Source organism: Oncorhynchus gorbuscha, unplaced genomic scaffold, assembly GCF_021184085.1.
Source record: "Oncorhynchus gorbuscha isolate QuinsamMale2020 ecotype Even-year unplaced genomic scaffold, OgorEven_v1.0 Un_scaffold_333, whole genome shotgun sequence".
Taxonomy (NCBI): domain Eukaryota; kingdom Metazoa; phylum Chordata; class Actinopteri; order Salmoniformes; family Salmonidae; genus Oncorhynchus; species Oncorhynchus gorbuscha.
Window position 1 is genome coordinate 878106 of NW_025745189.1, and position 12707 is coordinate 890812.

A 12707-nucleotide genomic window follows, 5' to 3' on the forward strand; every position below is an offset into this window, starting at 1 on the left:
AATCTCAGTTTGGCAACCATCTCTACAATGAACTAGGTTTCCATCCAATTGATGCCAGATTTTCATACAAATATAAAAAAATCTGCATAAAGAAAATCGGACTTCTTGTGGATAAAAATCAGTGTGAAGACGTAGTGCACACAAAATGTACTTTTTCGCTTAAGTTTTCATGTCCCGAATAAAAATCAAGTTCATTGCGTTTCCAGTGCATTTTCAACTCTACCAATAGTTTTGTCACAAAAACTGTGCTCTTGGCACATGTGCTCAAGCCAACAGCTCACAGATACATTGCGGGTAGGCTAGTCTACATGATAATATTATGGATAAGAGCGAGAATATTGAATATTGTCAAATGGTAGTTAAGCATCGACCATCATGTCTCCAGAATAAGACCCTCGATATTTAGTGGAAAGAAGCATCAAGCTCATTGTGCACTTTCACAATTTATTTCATCTGTAGTCGAATCAACTACATGGTTTCCTCGTAGAGTCGTAGTGGGAGGACCTCACACCATATCATCATGTGACTCCAAGTTTACTTCAATATGATGGTTATTATATCAATATTTGCGCATAAAGGTGCTTGACCGACATTCCTTGCATAATTTATTTTACTGAAACAAAAAGATCCCACCATGTCGAACAAACAATTTATCTGTTGGCTTTTATAAAATTGTACCAAAACCTCTGTTACTATCACAGCTGTCTTGACTTTGTATTTATACTGTATGACTTAACTCGCATAAAAACTGGATGGAAACTTGTTATTGGCTGCAGTGAAAAGGATTCCGTTGAAGTGTTTCTATGCTACAATATTCAGTTGGATAATGCGGCCAGGTACACATCCCCTTTAAGAGTTCTTCATTGCCCTCCTGTGGACATAACCGGTAAGGTTGTTTTACAGTTTTAAGCAGTTTTTTTTTTTTATATGGCAGGATCAGTGGGAAAGGGATCTCACCAACGAGAGCCGACAAAACTATGGACCGATATGCAACAGGAGACAAGACGAGAAGAAGCTCGACTTTACCGCATGGATTTGAATGTTTACACGCTATCTAAATATAGCCTGTAAAAAATAGTTGTAGCTGTTACAGTCGACCTGCTTGCCTAATCAGAGGACCAGAATCGAAAGCAATGTTTTTGAGATCGAGAGAGTGGATTATGTTACATGCTGATTTGGATAACCCTCGCGCTGCAACGGCAAGATCTTTCCGACACTTGTTGAAATTACATTTCGAAATCTTCTCCACAAGGGAAAGTATTCGCTAATGAAAACATTGCTAACAACTATATTTGGGCAACGTTAGCAAATATTGTTTTAGTTTACAAATCTTTAGCCAACGTAAATTGCGCTTCTCTTCTGCTGTTCGTGTCGCGATACGCGGTTGCTACTGTATGAGCTTGCTGCGTAGCTGTAATTTTTATCGAACATTTTTATACACTGCATAAAATGACAGTTTTGATAGATTTGAAGAGGTTGAAGTACTTATTTGTTATTTAGCTACGCGTGTTGCCTCAATTGACAATGCATTGCTGGATACGTCCTCAAATAACGTTACTATTTTAAGCTAAATTGTTAATGAAGAAAATGGAAGTGACAGGTAGCTAGCTAGCACTGGCACTCTCTCACGCTAGCTAGTTAACATAACTAGCTACTGATTGAGTTTCAAACAAGTTGTTGGCTTATTAGTTTAGCTAACTATTTACAAATGTAAATATTTTCCCATGCATTGACAATACGTTGGGATGTATATAACTCAATAACTTCGGTAAGCGTTACCTGCTGGCACCGAAAACACATTTTGGAATTAGTTTGTTTACAAACACTTGTCAGCTGAACTGTTCACTATTGTTAACTTATGTGGCTATCAAGCTAACGTTAGCTAGCACCGAACATTTGCCAACGCGACGATTTGAAGCAGCACTGATGGATTCGCTAAAAGTGGACTGACAATCAAAACCACACTCTCTATATTTGTGCCCCAAGCACTCGCTTTACATTTAAGTAACATTTTTAAACTGTGCGGCCCACACCATGTCCGGATCCCCGGGCTCGGGTGGCTCAAACCCCAGGAAGTTCAGCGAAAAGATAGCGCTGCACAACCAGAAACAAGCAGAGGAGACGCTGGCCTTCGATCAGCTTATGACAGATCTCACTGTCTCAAGGGTAAGCAGATCCCTGTCTATAAATATCGAATTATTAAATGTGATTTATTTGTGCATGAGTGGTCTCAAGCTAGATAGGAATGCCATGTTTAGTTTGATCAAGGAAGTTGGACAGGCAAGCCAGCAGGGTGTGAATGCTCTCTGCTGTCAAGCAGCGGGGCACCTGTCAAACTTGTCACGATTCATTGATGTTATGGTTAGGCAGGTTACTTCGAATTTAAAAAATATATATATATTTTACCTTATTTAACCAGGCAAGTCAGTTAAGAACAAATTCTTATTTTCAATGACGGCCTAGGAACAGCGGGTTAAACTGCCTGTTCAGGGGCAGAACGACCGATTTGTACCTTGTCAGCTCGCGGGTTTGAACTTGCAACCTTCCGGTTACTAGTACAACGCTCTAACCACTAGGCTACCCTGCCGCTAGCTGTTTAAAAAAGAACCATATGGCTATTGTTTACTATATAACTACAATGACTGTAGTTAACAATACGGTTTTTAATACTTACAAGGATCATCCTTAAATCAAAGTTGAATTCATCAGGGTTGTTTGGAAATATATTTAGCCGAATCAGGGGGGTGTCAATCGATGGGTGATTAGTGGCTGACAGTTCACACTCACTACTTAGACATAGGTCAGCATTGATCATTGTCGTGTGTGATGTGAACAGAAACATCACCAGTAAACATGCTTTCTGCACCACCCACTCTTGCACTCATCAGCCTATTTTTGAATGAAATGATTGGTTAATAACCAGCCAGCTGCTGCATATTCTTCTGAGTCATCATTAACAGCAATGTGTTGTTGTCATATGATGTATAGATGGTGCCTCTAATTTTGCCTGCACAATAAACTGACTTAACTACATTCCTCTGTAATCCTCCATTTGAATATACACTCAAGAAGTGAGATCTTTGGGCCTGCCTTTTCTGCACTGAATGGGACCCAAACTGCAAATTATGTGCCGATCTCATCCATTTAACTGTTTATTAAATTTTCATTTTAGTAATTTAGCAGACGCTCTTATCTAAAGCAATTTACAGCTACTAATGTTAACGTAGCTATGGTAACATTGAATTGGGCAGTCCTATACATTTGTGTGGACAATTGCATTCTAAAACACCCAAGCCCAGTTTACTGTGTTAGGCTGCATCAAGGTCTCAAATCAATCCCCTCTATTGTGAACGAGCAACTCTCACATTGCTTTACAGTGGGACATACACACAGTCATGCTTCTCTTATCTTCAATTGAGCCCTCGAGGGCTTTATCTCCTGTATCTTAATGGAGTAAAAAGGCAGAGTTATTGGGGGCGTTGGGTGACTCATTCCTGGTTTTGCTCATTGTTGGTAGCCTGCAACCGTTGGATTTTGGCAGGTCGAATATAAAGATGACAATGGAATCCTTGTATTGGGGACTTATTTGTTGAGGAATGTAACTGTTTTTCTGGGTGATTTGTGAGGTTTTAATTGCACTTCCCAAGACTGTGTTTTAATGTGTGTGTAAAATAAAATGAATGGCCAAAGCTTGCTGGGAACCATGTGTAGACATACCAGCCCCGCCTCATCTGCTAACTACTCATAACAAGTTCACCATGTGTCTCCAGCTAGATGGGAAGGAAACTTCTTGTGTGTCTGATTCATTTGAAATGTACCAGCTTTGCATCCAATGTCATGTTTTTCTTGTTGCCGACTACTTCTGAGACTATTTTAATACCAAACAACTAGCACCACAGCTGCTATGTAGGGACACTCTTAGGGACTTAGTCATTCTTCTTACAACTCCGCACAGATGGAATCTACAAGGGTAGCATTTCTTGCAGTTGCTACATTCATTTTAGACTTTAATGATGTGTATTAGGGTTGCACGATATGGTAGAAATCGAATAGCGATTTACATTTTTTTTAATGTAGTTCTTTACCAAATATTGTGATTTGACAAAGGTCATAACTCTTGGTATAACTTTTGGAATCCTAGAAATAAAATGACTTATATTAAGAAGCAGAGTGGAAAGCAGAATTGTTTGTTTTAGAATAGAGGATGACCGATTTATGATTTGTCAACGCCGATACCGATTATTGGAGGACCAAAAAAAGCAGATTTTCTTAAAATATATATAGATATTTTTTATATATATATATATATAATGACAATTACAACAATACTGAATGAACAACACACACTTATTTTAACTTAATATAATACATAAATAAAATATTTTTAGTCTCAAATAAATAATGGAACATGCTCAATTTGGTTTCAATAATGCAAAAACATGGTGTTGGAGAAGAAGGTAAAAGTGCAATATGTGCCATGTTAGCTTTTTACATTTTTACATTTAAGTTCCTTGCTCAGAACATATGAAAGCTGGTGATTCCCAGTTCCCAGTTCTTCAATATTCCCAGTTAAGAAGTTTTAGGTTGTCGTTATTATTGGAATTATGACTCGTCGACTATTTCTCTCTATACTATTTGTATTTAATGTACCTTTGGCTATTGGATGTTCTAATAGGCACTTTAGTATTGCCCGCCTAATCTCAAGAGTTGATAGGCTTGAAGTCATAAACAGCGCTGTGAGTCAAGCATTGCTAAGAGCTGCTGGCAAACACAGTAAAGTTTGAATGAATGCTTACGAGCCAGCTGCTGCCTACCACCGCTCAGTCAGACTGCTCTATCAAATATCGAATCATAGATTTAATTCTAATATAATAAACACAGAAATACGAGCCTTTGGTCATTAATATGGTCAAACCAAGAAACTAATTTCGAAATCAAAACATTTATTCTTTCAGTGAAATACAGAACTGTTCCATATTTTATTGAACGGGTGACAACCCTAAGTCTAAATATATGCTGTTACATTGCACAAACTTCAATGTTATGTCATAATTCTGGAAAGTTAGTTCGCAACAAGCCAGTCAGCCTAAACTGTTGCATATACCCTGACACTGCGTGCAATAAATGCAAGAGAAGTGACACAATTTCCCTAGTTCATCTTGCCTGCATGAATTTATTTTAACTAAACATGCAGGTTAAAAAAAAATATATACTTTTGTGTATTGATTTTAAGAAAGGCGTTGATGTTTATGGTTAGGTACATTTGTGAAATGATTGTGCTTTATTTGCGAATGTGCTTTTGTTAAATCATCCCTCGTTTGGTGAAGTAGGCTGTGATTCGATGATAAATTAACAGGCACCGCATTGATTATATGCAACGCAGGACAAGCTAGATAACTACATATGGTTGATGATATTACTAGGTTAACTAGTGATTATGTGAAGATTGATTGTTTTTTAAATAAAATATGTTTAATGCTAGCTAGCAACATACCTTGGCTCCTTGCTGCACTCGCGTAACAGGTGGTCAGCCTGCCACTCAATTTCCTCATGGATTGCAATGTAATCGGCCATAATCGGCTTCCAAAAATGCTGATTACCAATTGTTATGCAAACTTGAAATCGGCCTTAATTAATCGGTCGACCTCTAGTTAGGTCAAATGCAGTCAACCGATTGTTCCAAACAGAACAGCAAGCAAACTTCTAGTGAATCTAACAGAGAGGACGAGGAACTGTGCCAGTTAAGTGACAGAGGCGGCTCAACGTCCCCAGTGTCTGGCGCGTGAAGTCATTAGCTCTGCTGGTTGGCTACTCCATAGTAACATAGCAGTGCCAAAATCCCTGGTCTGCCCTAGAAAGCCTGTGTCAATTACGATCGCCAGAACGGCCAAACCAGAAGAATTTAGGTGCCTGTTTTTGAGCTCTAAATTTTTTTATTTTGATCAAGTCCCAATGGTGAATTGTTATAAAGTTCGCTACAAATCAAGATATTTTAATTAAACAGTGATCCATTCTGACTACTACATTTGTTGTCACACAGGACCACGTGCTGACAGACAATCACGGGCCGGCAGGCTACGAGGATGCTCGCGCCCTCATGCGCGTGTCTCTCAGGCAGGATGAAAACGACTACGTAACTAGCAAAGGATTATGGTTGATGGTCACTTTCACTTAATGTTTTTATATTTTTTAATGTCATTAAGAATTAAGGCACTTCAAATACTTCCAGCTTAATGCGCCGTCGGGAGTTTCCATAGCGCTGACGTCATCCACGTATTCCTATCACCATCTACTGGTTTTAATGTCTATGGGAGGCACTTGGTGTGTGTGTGGGATGCCGCTGCAAGAGGAGAAATAAAATGGAGTAAACTATAGCAAATGTTACAAGTGGCTGATATGTTTCAGAATATAGCATGCGATATAAGTCTCTTGTGACTGTTCTGCCTTATTATTATTCGACCATGCTGGTCATTTATGAACATCTTGGCCATGTTCTGTTATAATCTCTACCCGGCACAGCCAGAAGAGGACTGGCCACCCCACATAGCCTGGTTCCTCTCTAGGTTTCTTCCAAGGTTTTGGCCTTTCTAGGGAGTTTTTTCTAGCCACCGTGCTTCTACACCTGCATTGCTTGCTGTTTGGGGTTTTAGGCTGGGTTTCTGTACAGCACTTTGAGATATCAGCTGATGTACGAAGGGCTATATAAATAAAATTTGATTTGATTTGTGATGTGGATATTGCACATGTCAATATTGCGATTTTGATGTGATCTACACACAATACCATGACGACAAAGAAAATGTTGCTAGTTTATTTAAAAAAACAAACATTATATTTACATATGTATTCAGACCCCTTACTCAGTACTTTGTAAACGCTGCCAAAGGTGCTTCAAGTCTTCTTGGGATAATGCTACACGCTTGGCAGACCTGTATTTTTGGGAGTTTCTCCTGTTCTTTTCTGCAGATCCTCTCAAGCTCTGTCAGGTTGAATGGGGAGCATCGCAGCACAGCTATTTTCAGGTCTCTCCAGAGATGTTTGAATGGGTTGAAGTTGGTGCTCTTGCTGGGCCACTCAAGGACATTGAGACTTTTCCTGAAGCCACTCCTGTGTTGTCTTGTTGGAAGGTGAACCTTAGCCCCAGTCGGATAACCTGCTACAGAACGCTCAGGACTTCAAGGATCTTTCTGTACTTTGCTCCGTTCATCTTACCCTCAATCCTGACTAATCTCCCAGTCCCTGCTGCTGAAAAACTTCCCCACAGCATAATGCTGCCACCACCATGCTTCACCGTAGGGATGGTGCCAGGCTTCTTCTACCTGAATGCCAAGCATAACATCTGATCTTGGTTTCATCAGACCAGAAAATCTTGTTTCTTATGGTATGAGAATCCTTTAGTTACCTTTTAGGAAAGCCCGCTTGGCGTTTATCTTGTGCCTTTTTATTGAGGAGTGGCTTCTGTCTGGCCACTCTACCATAAAGGCCTGATTGGTGGAGTGCTGCAGAAATGGTTGTCCTTCTGGAAGGTTCTCCCATCTCCAAAGAGGAACTCCAGAGCAACCACAAGGCTCTTGGTCAACTCCCCGATCGAGGCTCTTCTCTCCTGATTGCTCAGCTCTAGGAAGAGTGGTGGTGGTTACAAACTTCTTCCATTTAAGAATGATAGAGGTCACTGTGTTCTTGGGGACCTTCAATACTGCAGAAAGGTTTTGGTACCCTTCCCCAGATCTGTGCCTCGACACAATCCGTTCTCTGAGCTCTACGGACAATTCCTTCCACCTCATGGCTTGGTTTTTACTCTGACATGCACTGTCAACTGTGGGACTGTATTTAAAAAATATATATATATATTTCACCTTTATTTAACCAGGTAGGCTAGTTGAGAACAAGTTCTCATTTGCAACTGCGACCTGGCCAAAATAAAGCATAGCAGTGTGAACAGACAACACAGAGTTACACATGGAGTAAACAATTAACAAGTCAATAACACAGTAGAAAAAAAATGGGCAGTCTATATACAATGTGTGCAAAAGGCATGAGGAGGTAGGCGAATAATACAATTTTGCAGATTAACACTGGAGTGATAAATGATCAGATGGTCATGTAGAGATATTGGTGTGCAAAAGAGCAGAAAAGTAAATCAATTAAAAACAGTATGGGAATGAGGTAGGTGAAAATGGGTGGGCTATTTACCAATAGACTATGTACAGCTGCAGCGATCGGTTAGCTGCTCGGATAGCTGATGTTTGAAGTTGGTGAGGGAGATAAAAGTCTCCAACTTCAGCGATTTTTGCAGTTCGTTCCAGTCACAGGAAGCAGAGTACTGGAACGAAAGGCTGCCAAATGAGGTGTTGGCTTTAGGGATGATCAGTGAGATACACCTGCTGGAGCGCGTGCTACGGATGGGTGTTGCCATCGTGACCAGTGAACTGAGATAAGGCGGAGCTTTACCTAGCATGGACTTGTAGATGACCTGGAGCCAGTGGGTCTGGCGACAAATATGTAGTGAGGGCCAGCCGACTAGAGCATACAAGTCGCAGTGGTGGGTGGTATAAGGTGCTTTAGTGACAAAACGGATGGCACTGTGATAGACTGCATCCAGTTTGCTGAGTAGAGTGTTGGAAGCCATTTTGTAGATGACATCGCCGAAGTCGAGGATCGGTAGGATAGTCAGTTTTACTAGGGTAAGCTTGGCGGCGTGAGTGAAGGAGGCTTTGTTGCGGAATAGAAAGCCGACTCTTGATTTGATTTTCGATTGGAGATGTTTGATGTGAGTCTGGAAGGAGAGTTTGCAGTCTAGCCAGACACCTAGGTACTTATAGATGTCCACATATTCAAGGTCGGAACCATCCAGGGTGGTGATGCTAGTCGGGCATGCAGGTGCAGGCAGCGATCGGTTGAAAAGCATGCATTTTGTTTTACTCGCGTTTAAGAGCAGTTGGAGGCCACAGAAGGAGTGCTGTATGGCATTGAAGCTCGTTTGGAGGTTAGGTAGCACAGTGTTCAATGACGGGCCAAAAGTATATAGAATGGTGTCATCTGCGTAGAGGTGGATCAGGGAATCGCCCGCAGCAAGAGCAACATCATTGATATATACAGAGAAAAGAGTCGGCCCGAGAATTGAACCCTGTGGCACCCCCATAGAGACTGCCAGAGGACCGGACAGCATGCCCTCCGATTTGACACACTGAACTCTGTCTGCAAAGTAATTGGTGAACCAGGCAAGGCAGTCATCCGAAAAACCGAGGCTATTGAGTCTGCCGATAAGAATATGGTGATTGGCAGAGTCGAAAGCCTTGGCGAGGTCGATGAAGACGGCTGCACAGTACTGTCTTTTATCGATGGCGGTTATGATATCGTTTAGTACCTTGAGTGTAGCTGAGGTGCACCCGTGACCGGCTCGGAAACCAGATTGCACAGCGGAGAAGGTACGGTGGGATTCGAGATGGTCAGTGACCTGTTTGTTGACTTGGCTTTCGAAGACCTTAGATAGGCAGGGCAGGATGGATATAGGTCTATAACAGTTTGGGTCCAGGGTGTCTCCCCCTTTGAAGAGGGGGATGACTGCGGCAGCTTTCCAATCCTTGGGGATCTCAGACAATATGAGAGGTTGAACAGGCTGGTAATAGGGGTTGCGACAATGGCGGCAGATAGTTTCAGAAATAGAGGGTCCAGATTGTCAAGCCCAGCTGATTTGTACGGGTCCAGGTTTTGCAGCTCTTTCAGAACATCTGCTATCTGGATTTGGGTAAAGGAGAACCTGGAGAGGCTTGGGCGAGGAGCTGCGGGGGGGGCAGAGCTGTTGGCCGAGGTTGGAGTAGCCAGGCGGAAGGCATGGCCAGCCGTTGAGAAGTACTTATTGAAGTTTTCGCTAATCATGGATTTATCGGTGGAGACAGTGTTACCTAGCCTCAGTGCAGTGGGCAGCTGGGAGGAGGTGCTCTTGTTCTCCATGGACTTCACAGTGTCCCAGAACTTTTTGGAGCTGGAGCTACAGGATGCAAACTTCTGCCTGAAGAAGCTGGCCTTAGCTTTCCTGACTGACTGCGTGTATTGGTTCCTGACTTCCCTGAACAGTTGCATATCACGGGGGCTATTCGATGCTATTGCAGTCCGCCACAGGATGTTTTTGTGCTGGTCGAGGGCAATCAGGTCTGGAGTGAACCAAGGGCTGTATCTGTTCTTGGTTCTGCATTTTTTGAACGGAGCATGCTTATCTAAAATGGTGAGGAAGTTACTTTTAAAGAATGACCAGGCATCCTCAACTGACGGGATGAGGTCAATGTCCTTCCAGGATACCCGGGCCAGGTCGATTAGAAAGGCCTGCTCACAGAAGTGTTTTAGGGAGCGTTTGACAGTGATGAGGGGTGGTCGTTTGACTGCGGCTCCGTGGCGGATACAGGCAATGAGGCAGTGGTCGCTGAGATCCTGGTTGAAGACAGCGGAGGTGTATTTGGAGGGCCAGTTGGTCAGGATGACGTCTATGAGGGTGCCCTTGTTTACAGAGTTAGGGTTGTACCTGGTGGGTTCCTTGATGATTTGAGTGAGATATATATAGGGTATATAGGCAGGTGTGTGCTTTTCCAAGCCATGTCCAATCAATTGAATTTAGAACAGGTGGACTCCAAGTTGTAGAAACATCGCAAGGATGATCAATGGAAACAGGAAGCACCTGAGCTCAATTTTGAGTCTCAGAGCAAAGGGTCTGAATAGTTAGGTTATTTCAGTGTTTTATTTTTAATACATTTGCAAAAATGTCTAAACTGTTTTCACTTCATTATGGGCTATTGTGTGTAGATTGATTTTGAATTACATCCTTTATTATACAATGGATTTAACATAACAACGTGGAAAAGTGAAGGGGTCTGAATACTTTCTGAATGCGCTCTATATACAAAAATATAAACACAACAACAATTTTACTTCGTTATAGTTCATGTAAGGAAATCAGTCAATTGAAATAAATGAATTAGCCCCTAATCTATGGATTTCACATGACTGAGCAGGGGCGCAGCCATGGGTGGGCCTGGGAGGTCATAGGCCCACCCACTTGGGAGCCAGGCCCAGCCAATAGTCATTTGTTTTTCCCTACAAAAAAGGGATTTATTACAGACAGGAAATACTCCTGTTTCATCAGCTGTGAGGGTGGTTGGTCTCAGATGATCCCACAGAGTAGAAGCTGAATGTGGAGGTCCTTAGCTGGCGTGGTTACAAATGGTCTGCAGTTGAGTCCAGTTGAACGTACTGCCAAATTCTCTAAAACAACGTTGGAGGAGGTGACTTATGGTAGAGAAATTAACAGGTGGATGGATAACCTTGGCAAAGGAGAAATGCTCATTGATAGTGACAAATCAACAACCTAAAACTGTCCCAAACACTGTATTATATTAGCTTATATTTTGGGTTCTGATTGGGTACGACAGTTGAACTCCACTCATGAAGCATATATTCTTCAAGATATATATGTATATGTATATACTGCACAAAATTATAAACTCATGTAAAATGTTGGTTTCATGAGTTGAAATAAAAGATCCCAGAAATGTACCATACGCACATAATGCTTATTTCTTGCCAATTTTGTGCCGAAATTTGTTTATATCCCTATAGTGACTAGGCTAAACCAATGCTTCTATAGACGTCTAACAGGCTTGTTGTTTGTGACCTGTTAAACATTATTCCTAATGTCCATATTGACCTACTTGTTCAGATGTGGAGAATATCAATAACATCTCATTCATTCCCCCTTCAGTTACATTTATCCTGTACTGTGGATTGGGAGCTGACAACGGTTGCATTCATTAGGCACCAAACAGGAGAGAACTGAGTTAAACAGGGAGGTATTAACTGCACTTGTCAAAATAAACGCTTTGTCATTTTCTGTTGAAAAGCATTTCAAAACGTTTTGTTGTGCCCTAATGAACAAGGTCAAAGGCAGCTGTTAAGAAAGCCCACCTCCACGCAATCACAAGCTGAATTGAAATATCTCTTGATTTGATTCATTTTCTGTCTCCTGAAACATGAAGGCACTCGGTACACATGCACAGAATTAAGAAAACTAACATGATCTCCTGGGAAAAAATATAAAGGTTCCATTCACATTATTTCCATACCATCACTTCACAATGTCTTCTTTTATGAGAGGCCAGAGTTTGAAATGGCCAGTTAAAGGAGATGTGGTTTGGAGGCTATTCCGAGTGATGTTGCCTGTAAGGTATGAACTGTTGATGACCCGTGAGAGACCGAGGCCCAGTGAGTGGGTTGCAGTTGTCAAGAGTCCATGAGACGCTGCCAGAAAATGTCTGTAATTAAAACTCACTGTTTCAACATTCACAACAGGCCACTACAGGCTGAGTTGAAAGTGCTTGGTGGCTCTGTGTTTGGGTCTGTTTTAGGGCTGGGAATTGCCAGGGACCTCTCACAATACAATATTGTCGTGAAATGTTGGTGCCGATATGAATTACAATTCTATACAGTGAGCTCAAAGTATTGTGACTGGGACACTTGCCAGAACAGCATAGGCAGATGCAGTAGATGGTATGGAGTACAGTATATACATATGATATGAGTAATGTAGGGTATGAAAACATTATATAGAGTGGCATTGTTTAAAGTGGCTAGCGATACATTTAATTACATCAAGATGGCAAGATGCAGTAGATGGTATAGCGTACAGTATATACATATGAGATGAGTAATGTAGGGTA

At 41.6% G+C, this 12707-nt stretch overlaps 1 protein-coding gene across 4 annotated transcripts in view; it reads left to right on the forward strand.

The window, feature by feature from the left end:
- The first annotated feature begins 940 nt into the window (after positions 1–940).
- The window catches only part of crtc3 (CREB regulated transcription coactivator 3), an 88267-nt gene continuing 76500 nt past the window's right edge, over positions 941–12707 (forward strand). For all 4 annotated transcript variants that reach the window (XM_046333046.1, XM_046333048.1, XM_046333047.1 and 1 more), the window contains exon 1: positions 941–2166. In XM_046333046.1, coding sequence (XP_046189002.1) covers positions 2035–2166 — 132 coding nt within the window. In that variant the 5' untranslated portion in view covers positions 941–2034. The remainder of the gene's footprint in view (positions 2167–12707) is intronic.